The sequence below is a fragment of the Telmatherina bonti genome, assembly GCF_933228915.1.
Source record: "Telmatherina bonti genome assembly, chromosome: 3".
NCBI classification, from domain to species: Eukaryota; Metazoa; Chordata; class Actinopteri; order Atheriniformes; family Telmatherinidae; genus Telmatherina; species Telmatherina bonti.
The window spans coordinates 13,937,978-13,962,656 of NC_136621.1; the positions used below are offsets into that span (position 1 = coordinate 13,937,978).

Sequence of the window (24,679 nt, forward strand, 5' to 3'; positions counted from 1 at the left end):
TTACAGGCTTCAGGTCAAGCAGAAAAAAATAAGCTCTCAAGTGTGCAGTGTAAACAGAGAAACGGGGACACAATGAACACAATCAATTAACAAGTCCTAAACAAGTACTATTCAGGTTGAATGGACAGAGATGCAGAGTAAATCCTGCAGGCTTAGGACTGTTATCACTGGGCAACACGTTATTAGAACTGTTGACCTGGGCGGCTCTTGAACAATGTGAACAAGAATGCAAAGTATTTCAGTTCTAACAACAAAGGACCAGTGACTAGGGCAACGCTGATTTTCTCCAAAGCTCATTGCCTGTGAAGCATACATAACACAACTTAACATATGCTGACACAAGAAATCATGCCACATATTTTCTGGCAATTACAATCTGAGATTACAAACTTGTAGAAGTAAAGAAATAAATGAGCGTTAGCAGCAAAACGGCTGCACTGACATTAGAGATACTACGCTACAAATCTAAAATAAAAAACGCAGAAGAAAATTAGTTAAACTTATGTTAGTCTCTGCTTAATGCTCTTTTCTGTCTCTTTTTCTAAACAAATCATTTAACCCAGAATTGGTGTGAAAGGAAGTAGAGATAGTCTGTGGATAAAACTGTTGCAAAAGTTGGCAAAAAGATAAATTGTACAGATATAAGCCACAAAGCATCAAAAAGTATCAATTGATGTTGTGACTATATGACAGATTTTTGCCAAGGAAAAATCCCTTTTTTTTTTTTTTTTTTACTAATTATAAATCAACTTTTACACTTAGACAAAAATAACAAGGCTGCACATCTGAAGCTTGCAAATGAAAAGATCATATTTAGTTCTGCTGCATTATTTTTGTCCTGATGGTCACCTTTAAATAGAAAGATGTTTCTGGTGTCACATGAATTAGTGATAGCTGTAGCCCTGACAGTTTGAGGCGATCAGCATCAGCATCAAGCCAAGGCACAGCTGTAGTCAGGAGAGGGTGGGGGTGCATTTCTGGAAGATTCTGCAGGAATCATATGAGTGGACCCCATTTCATTCGTTTATTGTGGGGGCTGTTTTTGTCACAGCTAGGTGGTTAGCCTTCACTATAAAAGCCACGCAGCTCTGTGATGGGGACTGATGGTTTTATGGTGAGTCGTCTGGGCATAATTTCTGTATACATGCCTGTTTGTCACCATTAGGATATAGGGGGATCTCTGAAGGTGTAGTTTTGACTTGACAGTGCGCGCTAACACCTCATATTCTTTATAGCTTTCAGCTAGTTAGCATGCTAGTAATATTTTTTTAAGCGTTAACTAAAACCTATGGACAACAATAGCTTCACAGAGTTAAACAACCACTTACTCAACGTTATAATATAGCATCTGCATTAAAGCCTTCTCTTGTTGTGATAAATTTAGTTGTAGCTGTAAACTAGCTAACGCAACAACTGATGATTTCAGTTAGCGTTAGCGGCTACTAGCTAATGTGCGTCAATGCTAGCCGTTAGCTCGCTAGCTGACGTGCGTCAATATTAGCCGTTAGCTCGCTAGTAAATTCCAGTTGTCCCTTTGGTTAATCATAAATATCTGTCAACGCTTAAGTGTCTAGCAACAGCCACTAACAAGCTACCGGCTAAACTAAAAAGGCATAAAATACATGCATTTTATTCGACTTCAAAATATGCCGTCACTGATACTGTTGCTTTCGCTCAGGGGCGTAGGATTAATGTGACTGTAGGGGGGCCCTCACCAGCCCGGGGTGTTCGGTGAGGGTCCGCCCTTTAAAATGCTATGACACCTAGTTTCCTAAATACTTTTTTATTTATTTATTTATTTATTTTTAAATATTTTGGGTAATAGTTTCAATTTGCAATTTGCAGTCCATGTATGTTTTGAATTAATATTTATCAGTGAAAGCGCAAATGAAACTGAAAAGGGAGATGCTTATACATAAAATGATAAAATAACACTTTTTTTTGTCTTCCTGTCAGTTCCCAATTGATTTGAAGATCTATCTATCTATCTATCTATCTATCTATCTCTTTTCTATCACTTTTCAGGTAGGGAGGAAACAGACCAAGAAGGCCTTTGTAAATTAACATATACCAGGGTATACACTGATGTGTTGTCAGATAAGGCCATCCAACCTCAAGCAAAAAAGTCATTTGAACAACATTTATGCAAACGTGAATATCAAAGTTAGGTGACTAGGACTGGTATATGGGTGGAAAATGATGGTCCTTGAGAACTGCAGTCTTGCAAGTATTGGGAGTTTCCTGCCACAATGTACCTGATACACATTAGACTTAATTAGCATACCTATGCAGAGGTTGATATCCATCTCTGCATAGGTCTGCTAATTACCCATTGATTAGATTCAGGTGTGTTGCAGCAGGGAAACTCTCAACACTTAAAGGGCTGCAGCTCTCGAGGACCGGTGTTGGCCACCTCTGGTGTGGTACATTCCCCTGTGTCCACACTGTGTTGTTGTATCACTTATCAGCGACAGCTAGATTTAAAGTCATTGCCAGCAACTTGGATAAATAGTGTGGACGGAAACTTGAACTAGGTTATTTTATTCTGACACTTGGACACAAAATGTGAGGAACGGGGCTGGGCACGTTACTTTAAAACCTAATTAGTTCTAGTTATATTTTCTTCTCCAAAAAAAGTAACAGAGTTAATAATTTTTAAAATTAGTAACTATTTACCAGGAAAAATTTCTGTTATTACGTTATCTTTTTCTATTAACGCTCAGATATTTCTACATGTTCTATTTTGTTGTCAGTGCGAACACCTGATTATTTGTTTCTGCTGCTGTCTGGTTGTACTTCTTAAGTTGTGCACCAGGTTTAAACTGGAACGTGGACAAGTCTCCACAAATCCTTTGTCATCTTGTAAGAAGTGAAAGCATGTGAACTATAGTCACAGTTAAATGATACTGTTACTTCTACACCCAGTATGCACATGCATCTCTCTGATGTAGGATGTCATTGGATGACATTAAATCATGAAATATGCTTTTTTAAAGTGGAACTATTTTGTGCATTTCGGGCTAATTCAATTTTATTTCTGAGACCAGAAGGGCTGGGATTGATCGAGTTATTGTTACAAATCGCTTTATTTACTTCAGACCGACCCTCTCCGTAGGCTGTCAGATCAGCCTGTGGGCAAAATGAGTGGATTGAGACTCTTCCGCATTAAGCCCCGCCTCCTGCCACTGCACTAAATCGGGAGCGCACACCGCACCTGCTTTCGCCGTCATTGTAACGTCTCATAAACAGAAGGATTAGGCTAATATGAACTCAATAAAAAAACCAAAATACAATGTCAACACATAGCATACAACCCTACATGTTGGAACCTGAATCAGACCCTGAAAACGAAGTGGAAAACAGCAACCCACAGCAACGAATGCAGCAGGATGTCTCTCTTTGGTAAACTCACCAGCCATCGTTGGAAATAACTTTATCCGACGTTTTCCACCCGCCTGATGTATTTGTACATGTCCTTGTTAACCAGTAGAAGGTAACCAATCACCGAACCTTATCCCCTGGGACGTCACAAGGATTTCCAAGTAGAAAAAACTCTCTAAAACGAAGCGTGTTTTGTTGCCATGGAAACCAAACGGAGAGCGTGCTGGAATTCAAACTCAAAGATGCGTTTAGGTGATAAAAAACAGTGCTGTTCACATGTCTGTTGAGGATTCAACACTGTAACACTGTAGAAAGCTCAGAAAACTCGAAATACCATAATAGCACCCCTTTAAGTATAAAAGCCGAGGGCAGATGTGAAAATACTCTTCATGATTTTTCATAATCATGATGAGTAAAAAGGCTTTATTTGTAATGCATGAGTTTGGTATTTAAAAGAGTTTGTTATTTACAAAAACAGCAGTAACAGTCTCTGTAACAAACTCTCCAGTCAAGACAGCATTGCATGAGTATCTTCTGGGTTCTGTAATGCAAAGTTATTGTCTTTGTGAAAAGTCTAGTTGCTTTGTAGAAGGATGGATGCATAAATACGGTGCAGTAAGGGAATATGTGACAGTATAATGCAGTGGTTTGGACATATTTCTTAACAGGACATTTTTTTGTGTTCCTTGTCAGTCTCCCTGCCTACTTCTTCAAACTAGTGACATAATTTCTCTGAAGCTTGTTTGACATTTGTAGTTGAAACCACTCAATATAGATACTTCACACAATCCAACTTTATAGAACTGCAGTGAAGTAAAATGGTGAAGAGAGGCGGCTTCTGTGATTCTCTGCGCCACACAACTTCACCATTATCAGACTATGGCACCAAACTAACAAAACAAAGTATACATAAGCAAAAAAGAAATTAAATACGATAAAATAAGATAACAAGAATTAAATTACAATTTACAATGAACACAAACACATAAACGCCAGTAAAAACATAAACCTCCTTGGCTGAGGTAAGAAAAAGTCTTGGATCACACAAGGAGCAAAACCTTAGGGTGTGGAGCGAAGACAGTGCTACTTTCAGAACTTGCTAGCTCCCCAACATTACCTACCCCAGCTTTAATTAAGTAATTTAAGAAAAAAAAAAGCTTAAATAAAATAAAATTAGACAAAATAAATCATTTAAAAAAAAGGATAATTAAATCCTCAAGTAATAAATCTTAAACATCATGGGAGACTTATTGTAGCTCCCAAATGTCCATGTTTGAGTAAAATAATCTTGTCTTGATTTCATAAATAATAACCCTGCTGAGTCAACAAATGTTGACTTTTTTCTAATTTTTTTTTTATAAATTAACCTCTTTAAATGTGTATGTGACAATTTTTCCAAATTAACACATTTACATCCATCCATCCATCCATACCTCTGTCCATCTTCTGCCGCTTATCCAGGGTCATGTCGTGGGGGCAGCAGCCTAAAAAGGGAAGCCCAGACTTCCCTCTCCCCAGCCACATTTGCTAACTCTGTGGGGGGGATTCTGAGGCCTTCCCATGCCAGCCGAGAGATAAAATCCCTCAAGCGTGTCCTGGGTCTTCCCCGGGGTCTCCTCCCAGAGGGACGTGCCTGGTATACCTCATCAGGGAGATGTCCAGGAGGCATCCAGACCAGATGCCCGTGCCACCTCAACTGGTTCCTCTCGATGCAGAGGAGCAGCGGCTCTACTCTGATCTCCTCCTGGATGACCGAGCTCCTCACCCTATCTCTAAGGGAGAGCCCGGCCACCCTGCGGAGGAAACACATTTCTTGAGGCAGGACCTCACTCCCGACCCAGAGAGGGTCTATTCCAGCTGAGGACCATGGTCTCAGATTTCGAGCCGCTGCTTCTCATCCCAGCTGCTTCACACTTGGCTGTGAATCGCTCAAGTGAGAGCTGGAGATTGTGGCCAGATGATGCCAACAGGACCACGTCATCCGCAAAAAAGCAGAGACCCAATCCTGAGGCTGCCAAACCGGATCCCCTCAATACCTCGGCTGTGACTAGAAATTCTGTCCATATAAGTTATGAACAGAATCGGTGATAAAGAGCAGCCTTGGCGGAGTCCAACCCTCAACGGAAACGAATCCGACTTACCACCAGCAATAGGGCATACATATTCAATTACAAAACAAATGAATATAGATTGTCAGTGCTAACATCTGTGCCATAAAAGTAGATAACAAGCTAGCAACAACAGTAAACTTTGAAACATAGCATGCTTCTTAGCTGATTTTCAGGCATTTTGATTTAAAAAAAAAAAAAAAAAGGTTTCTAATATAGAATATTGTCCTTTTCCTTCCTGGTTGAGTTAATACTGGATTGGATCAGTTGGAGGGTTTCTGATTATCATCATGTATCATCAGGAAGATTAGCTCCACCTCTGCTCAAAGGGATCATAAAACAATGTGTGTGAGAAAGTGTGTGGACATGTATCATAATTATGTTTGCCACATAAGATTTAGTAGTTGTATAAGCTCATAATTTGCACATAAAGAGAAAATGGGTTTTTAATGGATTTGTAAGATTTCAGTGAATCCTGAGGGGGACATATGTGTCTTCTCTATATTTTGTGTTTTTTAAGCATCTCCATTATAGCAGCAAAATATAAAATGCTGTCTTACCCCAAATCTTGTCTGTTACAGATCCGATGACTGAAACAACTTCCTCACTGCAAAAATGTCAAGTAAGAAATTGGTAGTGTTTTAATGAGCATTTGTGAAGCTAATTTCTGCGTATGTTACAATAATAAATTTTGTATTATTTTGCTGTCTGACCAAAAGTGTAACTGATAAAGTCAGTGATGTGGTTTGATTGATGACTTAAACTGCCTAAAAAAAAAAAAAAAGTTTTTTTATTTTTAGAGATTACTGGGATTGATTAAAAGTAGATGGGAGTTTTTGACTGTGTCACTGGACTGATTATGACTGACTGCTTATATTTTTTCTCATAACAGAGAGACCATCCTATGCTCCTCCGCCTCCTCCTGCACCCACAACCGTAAGTATTCCTACATGTAGCACTCTGGAGCACTTTTCAAGTACTCCATGTTAGCTTATGTTGCTGGTTGGTGTCTTAATTGCCATTATGTTTGTGTTTTTAAAGAACATAATTTTACAGGAAATAAGTCTGCAACCTGCAAAAGTCACACAGAATGAAGCACAAATTGCATCTGATTTATTTATTTTTTTATCCTAAACTTCAATTTTGCATTTGCTCAGAATTTTTTTTTTTTTTTTTTTTTTTTTGAATTTTCTCTTTTGGTTCATTTGTTGCATTTTTTGGTCTAGAGCCTTTTCTTATCCTTCTTTTATGCCATTTCTCATTCGTGTTTCTGTCTTATGTATTTCCATCAGCAAATGCCCAACACCTCCGGGTTTGTGGGGTACAACCCATACAGCCATCTGGCCTACAACAACTACAGGCTGGGAGGGAGCCAAAGCAGCAACAGTCGGGTAATGGTATGAATAGTAACATAGAGACAAGAAATTAACTGAATATAAAGTTATGTGTTAAATACACTCACTTCATATCCGGACATCATAAAATAAAAATCTGACTCTTACCGGTCTTACAGGGGATAAAGAACAAGAAGCATTACATATGATGGAAAGCTGATGTTTTGGTCATTTCTTGAAGCTACAGAACCTGGACGTCGTGCAACATCAGCCAAGTTTACATAGACACAAGTGTTGGGATTAAAAGCCAGGTCGCAATAAAAAGTGTAAACATAACACCAATCATAAAATTTTGATCTGATCATCCTTGAATCACAATTTCATTCTGGCTGAGTGGGGTCCAAGCTTGTTTGCTTTACTCGACTGAGCTTATTTGGGGGAAAAAAAAAACTATGTGGTAAGTTATATGTACTAAAAGACAGGGTGAGACTAAAATTGAAAAGAAATCAGTGTTTGATACAAATATACAAATTGCGATTTTAAAAGACTTTAAAATTATTAAGGAGTACAAAGTTAAATTGGCAAGACGGCAAAAAATATGCACATGCTTATTTCTCTCATCACCGTTTCTCTTCTATTTCTGTATCCGGTAAGTCAGATAGTGGTATAGTTCTGTGACCGTCAAAATGATTCATTCTGTTTAAACATGCAGTACATGTAGACATTACATTACATTACATAAGGAAGGATTAAACAACGAGGAGTTGTCCATGACACGATTTTAATGCACGATGCAGAGTCTAGAGCACCACAATAAGCATTTTATAACACATGTTTATTTCTTTTTACGAAACTTGCTAAATATGGTAAGGTATAGGAACTATTTTATGTTAGCCTCGATGTACACTAACCAGTCAAAAGTTTGAACACACTTTCCCACTGGATTTAATGGCTGGTATTGTACTTTTTATGCTAAACAACCGTTGTCAAGCTACAGTGCGTTTCTCTTGTTCTCTTGTCAAAAGTCAGCTGATCTGACCCTGTTGATTAATGCATTGCTATGGTGTCGCCCATAATGGCAGGATATTCCAGTGATTCAACTCTCCAAACTACATGTATAATGATTGTTACAACAGTACAGGTCTGATTTAATTGCAATCAGATTAAAGCGATTAGCTGCATGTAAACCAGGCTATTGACTAGACCATAAACTCCTTTGGATATCAAAGAATTCTAAAGCTAAATGTGATGTGAAACAACAATGTACATTTTATGTGTGGTTGTTCATATAAAGTGTACTTATCCCATCTTCAGACCAGATACGGACCAGATGATGCTTTTAAATGTCCATTGTGTACCACATGTCTGACTAATATCTTACATCAGTTCATTTAAATTACAAAACATCAGTGAGCTTACTTAGTTAAATAAAAACTACAGACAGCTTGTTTTATGTGTAAGTGAATGAGTTTAGAGATATTTTTGTAGTACATCTTCCCGAAAAAAGGAGACAGTGTAGTCAGTGTGAGAGGCCTGTAATGTTCCTTCACTAAGAATGAATCTGAAATGTATGTCATCTGAAAGTCCCCCAGCCGCTTCCCATTCCAGTGCAGACAAGATGTGCATCCATCAGTGTCTGTTCAAACACCACCTGCCTTTCAACGTGTGCTTTCTTGACAGCCATGTGCCTTCAGTGTTGCCATGGCATTCCAGACTCACCGGTTGTCATGGCTCTGGCTCCTGAGCTGTAATTTAGTCCCTGCATGCAAGCTGTGGTTGGCTGACTCTGATAAAGGCATTAGGTTTTGCAGTGAGCAAATCTCAGCTTAAGTGAGTTTTTCTTTTTTTTTCTTCTTTTCTTTCCCACAGTCAGCACTGCTTCAGCGTTCCCTGTGAAGCTCCTGACTTGCATATGGCCTCAAACTGTCATTAATTACACAATGTCAGCTGAAGTGATGCGTCTCAAGTGTCATCATCCTTGTTTAATAGTCAAGTAAAGTTAAATGCAAAAGGCTCTTTTTCTGTCTTTATTAGAATTCCTCTGGAATAAATATCCCAAAGCCACCCAAGCCTCCTGATAAGCCACTGATGCCATACATGAGATACAGTCGAAAGGTATGTACACTGTGAATTCGCTGTCTTTTGCATTATCGTGTGCTCTGCTAATAAAGCAGCAATGATTTTAAGTCATCCTATAAGTTCAGAGTAAGATACACATTTTGTTCTAGACACTAGTTGTTTCAGTGAGGTAGGTATGAAGCCATAGGTAAGTAGGACTCAACATCATCGTAGTGGGATTTATCAGCTTTGGAGATGGAGCTTAAAGCACACGGCCTCCTCTGGTTTGTGACCAAAGAGATAACCACACATAGCCCCTCCAACCCAACCCAACCCCACACCCATGTCTGGTTCTCATCACCAGGTTTGGGATCAAGTAAAAGCCTCCAATCCTGATCTGAAGCTATGGGAAATTGGGAAGATAATCGGTGGCATGTGGAGGGACCTCACTGATGAGGAGAAACAGGATTATTTGAATGACTACGAAGCAGAGAAGGTTGGTTGTTTTACAAGGGGGGTGTTGATGGGGTTTTTTCTAATGGGTGACCAGTAGCTGTGTCCCCACCAGTTGTGGGTCCCTCCAGTCATCATTCCTTCCTCTCTAACAGTCCTAAGTAAATCTCTTTTCCTTGTCTTGTTGTAGCTGATACAAACAAGGGTCCACATGTTATGTCTGCTTGTCTGCCTTGTTTCCTTGTCATTCCTGTTATCTTTTCCACTGTAGATTGAATATAATGAGAGCATGAAGGCCTATCACAACTCGCCAGCCTACCTGGCCTATGTGAATGCCAAAAGCCGGGCTGAGGCAGCTCTGGAGGAGGAGAGCCGCCAGAGGCAGTCCAGACTGGACAAGGGTGAGCCCTATGTGAGCATTCAGCCAGCAGAGGATCCAGATGGTAAGGCCACTCGGCTGAATGTTTTGTCTCCCAAAGTTTAGAGCACCGAGACAAACCTGTAATTATTGCAGCCCGACCACACAGAGTTTCCCAGAGTGTTATCTTTTGCTTTCCTCTTTCAGCACTACAAGCATCTTCAGTTTCTGTAATCCTACATTTGTAATGCCTTTTCCTCTTCTTCTTCTTCTTCTTTTTTTTTTTAAACCCAAAAAACTTAGGAATGGGACAAAAATTGTCTTTGTTTTGCACCAGTGTTTAGATTTTGTAGGTATTCTTGGCATTGGTTTAGTCATAATTACAAAATTTACATTCTTTTCTATGTTGTTTCAAAGTCTGACGCACATTTGCCAGTAGAAGAGTTACACCCACCTCAAGGAAATGATGCTTGTCTGGGGCCTGGCTGGGTTACAATAGAAGTTAATGATGTACAGGAAAACTACAGATAAAACGGTTGCTATTTAGAAAACACCCCAGACCATAAAATGTTAATGCTGGCATCCCTGTGGGTTATGTTCTGAGCAGCTTGCACGTATGTTATTAATTAAATAAGATTTAGCTGCCCAGGTAGCTACATAGTCAGAGATTGAGTTTTATTAATAATGTCTTAGAGAAATTCAACTCTTAATCTGCTGCTGCTGTACACAAGATTGGCCTGGTTTGTTCCTCAGAGCATCTGAACAAAGTGAGCTTTATTATGCACATCTTAGAAGTCTGTGTTTGTGTCTTTGGCAGTAGGATCTTCTTCGTGAAGTTTGTCTCTGGTATAATTAATCAGAATCAATATTAAGCATTCAGGTGGCGCAGTGGTTTTATATTAAATACATAACAGAAAATAAGCTGGAACGGTGATGAGGGAAAGGGTTTATGAAAATATCTGCAGCCGCACACATTACTGGGACTGCATCAGCTCAGAAAGGCTTCTGTTTTTCACCTTATCTTCAGAATCTATGACCCCTCCGACTGTTTCCTGTTGTGGTGTCAGAGAAAATACGCGCACCTTTGAAACCTCTAACATAACAAATGAGACTCATTTCTGCTCACCGGAAATTTCCAGAGTATGCAAACATGGGTGCAGAGCTGCAAAAATATCAGACGAAGAGAGGTTTCTTCCACAGCAGTGAGATGTATCACACTGCTGGTAAATTCAAGCTCCATTTCCAGAAAAGTTGGGAAATTTACTAAAATGCAAGAAAAACCCAATCTGGAGTTTATTTAAGTCCAAAAAACAACTCTTGAGATTCAAAACCTCTTTTCCAAGAGTGTCCTGGCCAAAATAAGCAGCAACTCAAGTCAACAGTGTTAAACACAGAACAATACACTGAATTACATATACATACAGGTATAAAAAGGAATTTATATAGACCAACACAAACTGCAATAACACAAGTTTAAAACATCAAGAACTTATAAGATTTAATATCACAGACATAAAATGTAACACAATTATTACAAGCTGGTGTATCTCCATCTTATATATTTTAAACTCTAATAAGAGCAGTCTGTAAGATTCAAATGCTCTTTTTGCAGTTCTGGCTGCTGGCTGGGGTAGACATACTTAAATCCTTTCTCGCTAGGTTTGGTGTGGACATCAGGGACAGATAACAGGATTAGATTGCTGGAACGAAGACAGGAAGTTCCAGTATTTTCTTGACTGATGTAAATGTGTTGATAACTTGGAAGCAGAACAAAATAGATTTATTTCTCAGTGTTTGACTCTATGAGAGGACAAAGAAAACCATCCAACCCGAACATGTGGTATGCAGTGAAGTGTGAAGGGTTTAAAATCTGTGATGAACCTTAGTGCTCCATGGTAAATGGTATCCAGAGCTGTAAACATTGCCTTGTACACTGCCTGACCAAAACACAAGTTACCACCTGGGCTTAACCAAGGAAATGGGTAAGAGCTTCCTGTTACTGCATGGGATTTAACCCCAGCTGATGCAATGAGGGGCTTCTTATTTTTCAAAAGAACCATGTCATAACCATCCTGTGGTTGTGGAAAACATGCTAATCTGTTTTTAGAAGGATCAGATTATTGGCATAAAGTAAAGAAAACATCTAAGAGTATGTTGAGACTACTAAAGTTGTGTTCAGAACAGTCCAAGCATTATTAGTGGGATTGTAGGACACCATTATCTTCCAGCAAGAATTTGGTCAGGTCTATGTTTATTTTTTATTTTTTTATTATTATTATGTTCAGCAACATGATGTGATAGGTTATTCTATCATTGTTTTTTTTCTTCTCTGATGGCACAGGAATATTCCAGAATAACAATGTCAGGATTCATGGGGCTGATATTGTGAAAGATCGGTTCAAGGAGCACAAAACATAATTTTCACACATGTATTGGCCACCACAGAGTCCAGACCTGAATACCGTTGAGAATCATTGAGATGTTCTGCCGAACAAGATTTTAGTGAACAACAAATGCAACTCTGGATTGAAATGTTACATTGCTGAAACTCACTAAAACTATGCTACAGAGAATTAGGGGCACAGTTATCGTTGAAATATTACAGTATGACTTTATTTGGACAAGCAGGTTATAGCATCACCATAATCAATTACAAATATAAATATGGCAGCAACAAATCTCTTGGGGGGAAAAATAGTTTTTTTTCTCCTTTGTTTTGTTTTTGTTAGCTGTTGAAGGTGAAGTTTAAATGAAAGACAACATCCAGCAGGATTCATGGTCCTCTCAAATCTAAGATGACGAGCTCCTGAATATCCTCCCCTTTCAGAGCCATGAGACTTAAGTGTATTTCAGAATAGACTCGGTGCCGTGGTTCATTTAAAACTAATTTTGAATTCCCCAAAAAATAATTGGACAATATTAGAAATTGTCTTCAGATGGAGCGAGAATATATTCTACTGATCTGCTCTGTTATTTGTCAGTTCAGCAAATTACTTTCTAATCATTCAACATGATATTGTGAATCATTCACGGCATGTTATGTTTGTTTCTGCATTAACTCACTAAATATATGCAAGAAAAACCAGTAAAAAAAAAAAAAACATTCACACAATGGCTCACAAATTCAAGCTAATGGAAGGTGGTGATGTTGGTCCGAAATCTTTCTGGAAGAAATTTTGTTCCGTTTGTCACTCTGGAGGCATTTTGATAAATTAAATAACAATGAAACAATGAAGTAAATTTCTGCCCTCTGGACTGGAGACTTTCAGAGCAGAATTGGGAAAACTGAACGCCATAGATAGAGGAAAGGCGTTGGTTTGGATTGTATGCACAAGTATCGTCCTGTATTTAAACAGCTGGGGAGTTTTCTTTTAAAATGAAGCACAATTGTTGATGAATGAAAATTGCAGCCTACGTCTTAAAACATCTGTCCACACACACACTGAGCTGTAATTAACTCGCTGTCCAGCTCACCTAACGATAATGGCTCTGCTCTGCTTAAGGATGTGTTTTGACATAATGGCATACACTTAACTCTGTTTAAATATTGAGCAATTTCCTCCTCATGTTTAGATACAGGATTCGCGTCATTCCCGATGCTTCTGAATGGACACATACACATTTCTGATGCGTGTACAAAAATATTCCTGCAAAAAAACTGTAACAGCTCTTGTTTCTGTCCTCAGATTACGACGACGGATTTTCTATAAAACATTCAGCCGCAACTCGTTTTCAACGCAACCACCGTCTGATCAGTGAGATCCTCAGCGAGAGCGTGATCCCGGACGTGCGCTCCGTCGTCACCACCGCTCGCATGCAGGTCCTCAAACGGCAGGTTCAGTCTTTGATGGTGCATCAGGTGGGATCAAGGCTGCACATAACTACCGTGGTCCAGATGAACAGATTTGTTTTTTGTTGGGTTGTTGAATAACTTTGTTGCCTGCGTGTCTTGTGTTTCAGAGAAAATTAGAGGCAGAGTTGCTTCAGATTGAAGATCGCCATCAGGACAAGAAAAGAAAATTCATTGAAGCCACAGAGTCGTTCAACAATGAGCTCAAAAGGGTACGGCATCTTTTACATCAGATTTGGTCATCGCTCACTTGCACGCAAGCTTCACTTTGCATGTAGTCTGCAGCTCTGGTTATTACAGTCTCTGTTTGTCTTGCAGCCACCAGCTGCAGCTAATTCCATCCACATGTTCTGGCAATCAGATAGCTGTCATCATTTATGACTTGCAGCATCCATAATGCTGTGGCTGATTTAGTGGTAGTGTAGTGTCTGGTGTTCACAACAGGTGGCGCCATTTATCTTTTGCAGAGTTTTTACTGACTGCATGTTCAGGCAGGATACAGACTTAAAGGAGCAATAACAGCACCTGAGTTCTGTTCTCTCATTAAGTCCCCCTTTTGTCCTTCTTTTTCCACAGCTGTGTTGCATGAAAGTAGAGGTGGACATGGAGAAGATTTCTGCAGAAATTTCTGCAGCAGAAGAGGCAGCACGCAAACGAATGGCAGAACGTGAGAAGGATGCAGGGGGCCGAGGAGCGAGAGAGGCCCCCACCTGTGTCTTAGCAGAGGAGGAAAAACACATTTGTGCAACACATGGCAGCAAGTCCCAGAAAAGTTCTCTCAGCGAAAGCAGCAACAAGGAAGGCAAGGATGCAGAATCAAACGCCACAAATACACCAGGTCAGCCACTAAGATCTTTTTGCTTACTTAGTCTCTTTCAGGACTTTTTTCACAGTGTGTAATTTTATGTTGTATAAATACAGAGAAGCAGAAGGCGTCAGAAGAGCTGGAGGCTCACCCAGGCAGCGAGGAGGGGGCATCGGAGGACAAGGACAGTGTCCCAGAGGGAGCCATGGAGGAGGGAACCAGCGACAGTAACACTGGCTCAGAGACCACTTCTGCTCAAACAGAAGATGCCGCGACTAGTGAGCTATCAGAAGGTCCCAGCAGGGCCAGAGCAGCCCACTGAGTCCAGCACCAGCCATCTGTGAACCCCGAGGCTGCCATTGCATCCACTGGCCTTCAGTACAATCGTTTGCTTACAGATATTGCACAATATCATTTCTGTTTGTCAAAGCGTGAGAGAGCGTTCAGATGGGCTTATTGGTAAACAAGCCTGAGGTTATGGTTGAGCCTGAACTGCCAGGCTCACAGAGACAAAACACAAACAAAGGAAAAATCTTGCACTCAAAGCCAACAAAGCGACGACCTGCCTGACAATGATGGCTGCTAAAGTGTGCCATAAAAGCCCATGTGAAAGCACCATTCTGGCTGCATTGCCATTAGGAAGAACGCATTCAGGCCCTTCTTCAGTACATACTGATACATATCTCTAGCACTATGTCTGGCAGACAAACAAAATTGCTCAGTGTTCTATTTAACTTTGTTCTTTGTATTGTAGTGCCATTGTTACTTTTTCTTTGTTTTGCATGTTGCAATTTTTTGTTTTTAAAACAATTTGTGAAGAATGGACCTTAGGTGACCATCTCCTTGGTTGGAGAATATTTGTTTACTCTCTGTATTGGTATTACAGTGACAGTATTGTCTCAGGAGTTTGTAGTCATTAAGTAGTGTTTTATTATAATTGTTATTATTTATTATCAGGATTTTTATTATACGTGTGTATTGGGTGCTCTGGGTGCCATCCCAGTTCCATTTTCGAGTACATCACATGATCATTGATGCTGTACAGTGCTCAACTACAAGTGTTCTCAAGTTTGCTTGCTGTCAATCAAATCAAAAGCAGTATGCTTAGAACATTATCTGTGTTATGACCCGTGTTGCAGTTTTCAGCAAGAAACTTTATTGTTCCATAAATGTGTACACAGTGTAACGAGGTTAGCTTAAACATGGACTTACATGTTGTTGTAAAACAGCTTGAACAGTCATGAACATGCAGTCTTAATATAAATTTCCTTTTGCATATTTATACCAATAAATTTTTCTACCGTGATAAAAAAAAAAAAAAAAAAAAAAAAGTTTTTGTTTGTGTCACTTCACTAAAATAATGTTTTCATTCTTAGCATGAGCCATTTATGTGTACTCGCAGTAGGTCAATGTATGTGGCAGCTGCCATATTGGTTATACAAGGGAAGACGACACACTTATCCTAGGTGAGAAATGCTCGGTGCTGGATAAAAAAAGTGGTATGAGATGCAAGAAAGTAAAAACCACTCACCAGAAGCTGCCCTTTAGAGATTAAATTTAGCTGTAATGTGTCTGAGAAAAGGCTGGGAGGTACAGAAAACTACTTTTTGTAGATTAGCGTGACAATGTGCATATACTGTCATATGAAAGTGAAAAACTACAAATTCTACTGAAACCACTGAGGACTATTGAAATGTTCTATTATAACCTGAAACAAGTTTCATGTAAAGTGTCAAAATGGCCTTGAGAGAAAAAAAAACACACTTGAGCCAATCATTAACACCTGATCAACAACACCTAATCACAGTTAACATCATTTCCTCTTTTTATGTCATGATAAAATTCCACAATCTAAATGAAATTTAAACTCATCTTTCATCACATGAAGATGTTAACCCACATTACACACATATGAAGTACAAAGTGGCGTTATGAGAAACTTTGCCTTTTTAAACAACACATAATGACAAATTGTTATTTTTAGGTTTATTTACAAAGAAAACAATGGGACCACTCTACAAGTTACATAAGTAGATACAAAAGAACCAAGAACATATCTTAATATATACTGAATGAAAATGTGAAACAAAAAAAGATCTGATTTCATTATCGATCCTGCATACAAAATAATTATCTACCTGCTCAACATGATTTTCCTTCACTGACACTGAGTTAGAAATGCATCTTAAACTCTCTCAGCCACCTCCATCCCAGTGCCAACAAGAAATGCTTTCTTCAGCATCTGTTCAAACACCACCTGCCTTACAAAGGCCGCTTTCCTGACAGCCATGCGGAGTAACCCATGCCTTCAGTGTTGCCATGGCGTTACAGGCTCGCTGCATGACATGGCTCTGGCTGCTGAGCAATAATTTAGTCCCTGCATGGAAGCTGTGGTTGGCTGACTCTGATAAAGGCATTAGGTCTTGCAGTGAATAGATATCAGCGTAAGTGAGATTTTTTGCATGTGTAGTGATCACAGCTACAGCAGGACATCTGGTAAAAAACAAATTAATCTTTTATGTCCTGAGTTTCAAAACATAAGGATAAAAAACTTGCCTTTTATTTTACATGATTTTTTATTTAACTTCAAATCCATTCATAAATTGTGATTAATAAAAAATGAGAAAAAACCAAATGTGCCGAGAATTTAAAGGGCTTTCGTGAGTACTTGCATCATGTTTATCCTTTGCACAGTACAGGTGAGGGAAGTGGGTAAGATCAGAAGGAATTGTTCTGATTTCCTGTTTTCAGCAGCACAGACCTAACTGTGCATGTGATTAAACTGAGCCCTACCACCTAGAACAATGTGGAAACCTCAATGGGATATTTGAGATTTGTGTGCAATCTTTTGTATGACATCTGACTGGGTTATGATCAGATTTTACACTGCTTGAGTTTAAATGTGAATAATGTGCTCCACATTGCAACTCTGCTGGGCTCTGTACTCTGTGGTTTGAAGTAAACGCTGCAAAACCACAACCGCAGAGATACAGGTGTACAGATGCCTGCACAGATGGATTTCAGGATGTATTTCTGCAGTGTTTCAGCTGTTGCCCAGTACTAAAAAACATAGACTTGAAGATAACAACACAAAAAATGAAAAAGTGCAACTTAATAACATGCATTTATTTGAAATGTTATTGAACAAATATTTGATGAATTGCTGAGTATCTCAAACTATTTGTGGAACTGAGCTTTATCATGTTGCCATCTTCTGACAAGTTGATGCATGGCATCTGTTAGAAATGTGGTTTCCTTAAAACATCTCATTTAAATACAATTTACAATCTACCTAACAGCTGCCATTGAAACATGAGTGCATGGTTGTGACAATGTGTGATCAAAACCACCAGACTTTTACAAACAATATTTCATTACATTTAAAGGACATGCAGAAAAGCTGCAAAAAATATGAAGATATGAAGTGAAACATGCCAGCTTTGATCACGTTTAGCTGGAGATTGTGGTTTTTGAATTTGTCACAAGGTTCAGAAACTGAGCAGGGGAAAAAAAACACATTTCCTTGAGTCTTTTTTTTTTTTTTTTTTTTTTAACCACGATCAGAAACAGCCCTCATCTCATCTCTTTAGTGGCTTTGCTGCAAGATTCACTCAGACAACATGACTTCTGCCACCGGTGAGTACATTGCCAGAGGTGATACTAGAAAGGATGTTGTGAATGGTGTGGTGAATTTTGTGTGGCATTTAAAAAAAAATCTAAAGTTAAATGACATATAAACTTATCAGAGGTAATCTATCTACCAGGCACTGATGTTTAATCATCACTTCTTTTTTTTTAAAGAGTGGAAGTCATGCGACAATACCCACACACGTGGCAACAAAGGCATTGTAGCGTGTGTTTAGAAACAAAATTTTTAGGAAGTTAAATCCACTTTTTGATCATAGAAACAGAGACAGAAAATGTAAGAGGAGGGATATCTTGTAAAAGTTGTTGTAAAAAAAAATTTATTAGCCTAACTGTTCTTCAGGAAACCAACCCCTGCCTTCCATTTCTGTTGCTACATAGTAAATCAAAATAATAAATTGCTTCATTCTTTATTTTGTTTAATCTTACATTGCTGTTTTGATAAGAGGAACAAATGGGGACTTTTGATGATCTCAGTGATCGCTCCATCAGTTGCAGCATCAGTGCCTTAATGATTGATGGCTGCTGCCAAGAGCTCTTTCTGTATGAAAAATACAGAATCAAGAAGTTGCCAGAAACAAAGTCAAACTATAAGGTGCGCATGATATAACATTCGCTGAAACTACAAAGTAGTAAGATAGTTAGAGTTTTAACCACATAAGAAAATTTATTTGCAGTGGTGGTGAAGAAGCCTCTGACTGAAGACTTTGCACAGACACAGTCTTCATTAGTATGTTCAGGTTTTTTTGTGCTGATGGTGCAGTCACAGAAGATTTATTTATATTGTTTCTTAAATAGGATTTTTTTTAAAATTAATAATAATGAGCACTGCGATGGACTGGCAAGCTGTCAAGGGTGTACCCTGCCTTTTGTCCAAAGACTGCTGGGATAGGCTCCAGCTTCCCTGGGACCCTTCATCAGACTAAGCGATTAGGATAATGAATGAATGAATAATAATAATGGGGATTCATCCCATAAAACTAGCTTTATTGAGCTTTATTGGTGAAGATAATGGAAAGGAAAGGTTTTTGCGGCCCTATTTCCTTGCACTTTTTTGTTCTTTTTTAATCACTGTGTTTAGTTATGTGTTGTTCACTTATACTTCTGGCTCAGCTGATTTGAATATTTTTCACATAAAACTCAAGTTTCTAATGAAAATGAGAACAATATAGACCTGTGCCATAGCTCAAAGGATGTGACAAGAGGAAAAAAAACAAACAAACCCGAGAATCTAATTAGATCATCATTATGTGGGTTTGGAGACCTTGTTTTTATTCTCTGAGACGTCCTGATGTCTGATGTTTACATCTGCCAGGCAGGTTTTTCCTTGGTTGGTGAAGTGCATCAGGAAACCACTGAACTGATCTCTGATTAATTCTTCACAAATCTCTTGACTTGTTTTTCAGAGCTCCCAAACCTCCTGCCAACAATGCTGATATGGTTCACACATGTCAAGGTAAGAAATTTCCACGTGGTAGGATTATACATTATCACACATTGCAAACAATATATGCAAATAAGGAGCTCTAACCACCGTCTTCCCCTGAAAAACACAATTTCATCTTAGTTAAAGATTCAGAGGCCATAAGACTCTTCAAGACTGACTCAATCTTGACACTGTGTTCTAAATGATTCTGCATGTAGGATTAACTTAATGAAACATTCTGGATTTAGTTTTTCTATGGATGATTTAGATCACTGATCACCGTCTCAGACAAGTTTGCTAATTACATTTCTAGGCGATATTAATTAAAAGCAAACTATTTGAGGACGTTGCTCCACAGTTTCCATGCTATATAGAGAAAAGGAAGAAAGGTGAATGAAAAGTGTGAAATAGTTTGATGCTTTGATAAAGGAGTAACAACACTTGACATTTGATCAAAACTGTAAAAATGCCATTTGGGGAGCAAACAGCTTTCTTCACATAAAAGCAAATCAAGGAAAGTTTCTGTCATGCAAATGAATCTTTTTACAACAGCAGCTGCTAAACGCCACTGAGGAGCAGCAAGCATGTAATTGAAGCTGCAGGTGAATCTCTTCATCAGGGTTCTCCAGAGGCTGCAGTGGTGCAGCTGAAGTTAGGCCACTTTAGAAGCCACTATATGGAAATCTTGCTGATTATGCCCCAAATTGTGAAAGTCATATTTCTAAAGGGGTCTTATTATGGTATTTTAAGTTTTCGGAGCTTTCTACAGTGTTACAATGTTGAATCCTCATCAGACATGTGAACGGCACTGTTTTTTTTATCACCTAAACGCATGTTTGAGTTTGAGTTCCGGCACTCTCTCTGTTCGGTTTCCATGGAGACGAAAAACGTTTAGAGAGTTTTTTCTACTTACAAATCCTTGTGATGTCCCGGGGGATAAGGTTCGGTGATTGGTTACCTTCTACTGGTTAACAAGGGCATGTACAAATACATCAGGCGGGTGGAAAACGTCGGATAAAGTTATTTCCAACGATGGCTGGTGAGTTTACCAAAGAGAGACATCCTGCTGCATTCGTTGCTGTGGGTTGCTGTTTTCCACTTCGTTTTCAGGGTCTGATTCAGGTTCCAACATGTAGCGCTGTACGCTATGTGTTGACATTGTATTTTGTTTTTTTTTATTGAGTTCATATTAGCCTAATCCTTCTGTTTATGAGATATGTTACAATGATGGTGAAAGCAGTTCGCACTCCCAATGTAGTGCTGTGGCAGGAGGCGGGGCTTAATGCGGAAGAGTCTCAATCCACTCATTTTGCCCACAGGCTGATCTGACAGCCTACGGAGAGGGTCAGTCTGAAGTAAATACAGCGATTTGTGACATAACTCGATCAATCCCAGCCCTTCTGGTCTCAGAAATAAAAATAAGTTAGCCTGAAATGGACATAATAGTTCCACTTTAAGGTCAAAAAGTTAAATTAACCGATGCTCAAAGAGTAACATTGGACTCAGAGATGTGTAAAAAGCACAAGTCCAAATACTTTTCTTTACTGATGAATGTTGAACTACACTTGATGGTTCAGATGTAAGGTGTTCTGTATGCTTGGCAGATGGACACCATGTCCCCAAAAGGCTGCATCATCAGCCACATGGTGGTGGAGGGATGTTTTTAGCTGGTGTGTGTAGGTCCCAACAGAGCAGGGATCCTCAGTCCTGGTCTTTGAAAGGCAAGAATTGAGACCTGATGAGAAAATCGTGTCGCATTCGCAAGCAGTGGAATGGATAATTTTGTAGAAAGAGCATGATCATGTGGAAGAGCAGATGTATCAGATGTCAAAATGAAAACCATTGAGGTGACGCAGGTGTAGGATCAAGACATTTTACTCCCAACTTCTAAAGTAGTTTTCACTTGTACAAGTAAGCAGTTGAAGTTTTGGTTTAAATCCAAACAGGAAGTGTGAAAGTGTTTTGCTACAACCACAAGCGGCTGGTTGGTGAAAGCGCTGTATGTAACCAAGTCGTCCCTCTTTATCTCTTTCCTTCTTAAGGGGAAGCACTTAAAGTTATTTTTGCTTCAATGTGGAAATTCTCATGGGGCATATTTCCACTGGGCCAACAGTTTCAAGCATGAACCAATGGGACCGCTTAACCCTTTATGGACTCTTTGGTCCTGGTTTGGTAGAAGTAGATTTGCAGTGACTATGATGAATTTCTTTAAAAATTGTGGAAATAATCCTGCCTGAGCCATCGACCAATTTGTCCAGGTATAAAAAACCCAAACTAAGTGTTTGTTATAACACTTCTGTTTCAAATTTGGACCATTTCACAGCCATTATATTATTATTAACTTCTAACACATTTGCTAAAAAACATTTGTTCTGATTATTTTTGCCCCACCACCAAAAAAAAAACCCAAAATGCAGAGAAACATTTTTTTTCTGGCCTTATTCATCGTGTAAAGCTTAAAGGTTCATACAATATTGACTTTTGATTGACTATTAAAATGAGAAGGTATCATTTTAACACGTTATGTTTGATTACAGGGTTGCATGGCTGAAAATGGAGAAAATACAACCTCAACACAGTACTCAGATTACAGCATGCCCTCCAGCCCAGATTATGAAGACTATCCTATATTGTGTTCGAAAGACCAAAACCGAAAATTTCGCAGCTGGTTTATCCCGACTTTCTTCACCATCATCTGCCTGCTGGGTCTGGCGGGAAACCTGATGGTCATCCTCACAGTCTTCTACTTCAAGCGGCTCAAGACCATGACGGATGTCTACCTGCTCAACTTGTCCTTCGCAGACCTGCTGTTTTGTCTGTCGCTCCCCTTTTGGGCAGCGAACTCTATGGTGGAGTGGGTGCTAGGTTTGGTGGTGTGCAAGGCCATGCACACTGTGTATAAAGTCAGCTTCTACAGCAGCATGTTCTTTCTCTCCTTCATCAGCATCGACCGCTACTTTGCCATTGCCAAAGCTGTCTCTGCTCACCGCCACCGCTCTGAAGCTGTGTTTTTCAGCAAGGTATCATCAGCTGCCATCTGGGCGATGGCACTGATCTTCTCCATCCCAGAAATGTTGTACCCCAACACCAACAACAAAACCTGCACCCCATATTCCAGCAGCACTGACCATCTTCGCATCAGCATCCAGGCCAGTCAGATCGCTTTGGCTTTTGTCCTTCCACTTGTAGTCATGACCTTTTGCTACATAAGTATCATCCAAACACTTCGCCAGGCTCGTAACTTTGAACGGAACAAGGCCATCAGGGTGATTCTCGCTGTGGTGGCCGTCTTCCTGATTTCCCAGGTGCCTTATAATGTGGTCCTCTTCTGGACCACAGTTGTCACAGCGAGAGGAAGAGATGCAGACTGCAGCTATGAAAACAATCTCATGTTTGCCACTGACATCACGCAGTGTGTGGCTTTCCTGAGGTGCTGCCTGAACCCCCTCGTCTATGCCTTTATTGGTGTGAAGTTTCGCAATGACCTCCTGAAATTTCTGAAGGACTTTGGCTGCATGAGCCAGGAGAGGTTCTACAGGTACACCTGTGGCAGGAGGAGGAGTTCCGGGGTCAACGACACAGAGACGTCTATGGCGAGTGGAAGCTGCCATTGAATTACCATTTGAGGCAATTCTTCTGTTAATCTTTACATTTGAGAAGCTTGTTTGATATATTACATAATGTTATGACATGAGGGTCGGCTGCGCCCTCACCTGTGCATTGCATCAGCACCTTCCATTCGCCACAGACCACCACCATATTCTCACCTTGAGTGATCTCTCCTCACACAGAGGAGAGAGGGTTTGGATGTTTTACTAACACGTTCAGCTTTTTCTTTTCTTTTTCTTTTTTTAGCTTTTGTCCCAGATTTGCCACAGTTTACAATATTTTACAAAACATTCTCCGCTTTCATCACCATCATTGGTTGTTAATTTTCTTTAAGTGTAGGCTGAATTTACAATAGTCACTGAAATAAGAGGAGACTTAAAAAAGGAACAATAACAAAAAATTGCAAAAATATAATTTAGTAATATGAGACATTGTTTTTTCATTTAATTGAGTTGATGAAAGGAAAAAAACAACAAAAAAAACAAATTGGTCCTGGACAAATTAGAGTACTTTTCTGTTGAACAGTGGGACAAAATACCTGTCAACAGGTGCAGAAGTCTGACTGAGAGGAACAGAAAACACCTGACTGTAGTGGAAACATTAAAGGATTGTTCAACAAAATATTAGTTTATGAGTGATGTAATATATAATAAATGCTCCTATTTTTTTGCTCTTTAAAAAAAATTCGATTGAACCAGAATTAGAAAATAATGTCATGATTTTCATTACTTACTTTAGTCAATTTCAACTTATTTTACAGGCAGCTGTTTTTTTTCCTTCTTTAATGAAAGGGTATGAATAAATATGTGCACAACTATACATACATACATATATATATATATATATATATATATATATATATATATATATATATATATATATATATATATATATATATATATATATATATATATATATATATATATATATATATATATATATATATATATACATATATATATATATGTATATATATGTATATGTATATATATATATATATATATATGTATATGTATATATATATATATATATATATATATATATATATATAGTGATTTGATATGTTTAGCGTTCAGTTCAATACAGTGAAGTATCTGTACTCTTACAGCAGTATGTTATTTACAGTTGTCATACAAGATAAAAAAGTTTGTTGATATGACTGAAGTGTGTTTTTATTCTTTTTTTTTTTTTTTTTTTTGCATACCGCTGTAAATAAATGATTATGAGACAGCAAAGAGCTTTTGAAGTAAAATGTAATCAAATGTATTCTGTGTCATGTATTCAGTTACTCTACTACAGTTTTTCTCAGTCGCTTTGGTGCATTTCTCACATTACTATTTGCATTTGCACAACAGTTAGTTCAACCTCCACAACCTTTAGTCATTTGTGCACGTCATCATAGCAGTTTCTCATTCCTTCCAACAAATTGCAAAAGCGTTTGGACATGCATCAGTTGCTTTTATACAACTCTCTGCTGTTTTATAACATTATCATTTGCTGAGGTCATGTCAGTTAAAATTAACTACACTTGTGAAAGCTAATAGTCCTCATTTCATTGCTTGAGTCATTACATACAAAAATATTGAACTAGTTGTCAAAAGAAAATTGTATAAATATTTAAAAAAAAAAATTTTCTGAAAGTGTCTTCTAAA

At 38.7% G+C, this 24,679-nt stretch overlaps 2 protein-coding genes across 5 annotated transcripts; both read left to right on the top strand.

Annotated features, from left to right (window-relative positions):
* Positions 1 to 930: 930 nt before the first annotated feature.
* Positions 931 to 15,594, top strand: LOC306774607 (SWI/SNF-related matrix-associated actin-dependent regulator of chromatin subfamily E member 1-like). 4 transcript variants are annotated; one of them, XM_079264720.1, is made up of 11 exons: positions 931 to 1,114; positions 6,071 to 6,111; positions 6,382 to 6,425; positions 6,782 to 6,886; positions 8,858 to 8,938; positions 9,246 to 9,377; positions 9,606 to 9,777; positions 13,379 to 13,551; positions 13,653 to 13,754; positions 14,119 to 14,380; positions 14,464 to 15,594. In XM_079264720.1, the coding sequence occupies exons 2-11, from the start codon at positions 6,105 to 6,107 to the stop codon at positions 14,667 to 14,669; spliced, it is 1,284 nt and encodes a 427-aa protein (XP_079120846.1). In that variant the 5' UTR covers positions 931 to 1,114; positions 6,071 to 6,104; the 3' UTR covers positions 14,670 to 15,594. The 4 variants fall into 4 exon arrangements, with proteins under 4 accessions (XP_079120846.1, XP_079120847.1, XP_079120848.1 ...); XM_079264721.1 differs by having other exon boundaries at positions 6,782 to 6,880; XM_079264722.1 differs by lacking the exon at positions 9,246 to 9,377.
* Positions 15,595 to 21,961: 6,367 nt separating this feature from the next.
* On the top strand, positions 21,962 to 23,032 carry ccr7 (chemokine (C-C motif) receptor 7; the record flags this gene model as incomplete). Its single annotated transcript, XM_079262394.1, has 1 exon — positions 21,962 to 23,032. The coding sequence occupies one exon, from the start codon at positions 21,962 to 21,964 to the stop codon at positions 23,030 to 23,032; it is 1,071 nt and encodes a 356-aa protein (XP_079118520.1).
* Between the last annotated feature and the right edge of the window lie 1,647 nt (positions 23,033 to 24,679).

Excerpts from the sequence above, each read along its gene's own strand:
- LOC306774607 (XM_079264720.1), top strand. Across the intron at positions 6,887-8,857 it reads GCAGCAACAGTCGGGTAATG|AATTCCTCTGGAATAAATAT; the intron begins GTATGAATAGTA and ends TGTCTTTATTAG. Across the intron at positions 9,378-9,605 it reads ATGACTACGAAGCAGAGAAG|ATTGAATATAATGAGAGCAT; the intron begins GTTGGTTGTTTT and ends TTTCCACTGTAG.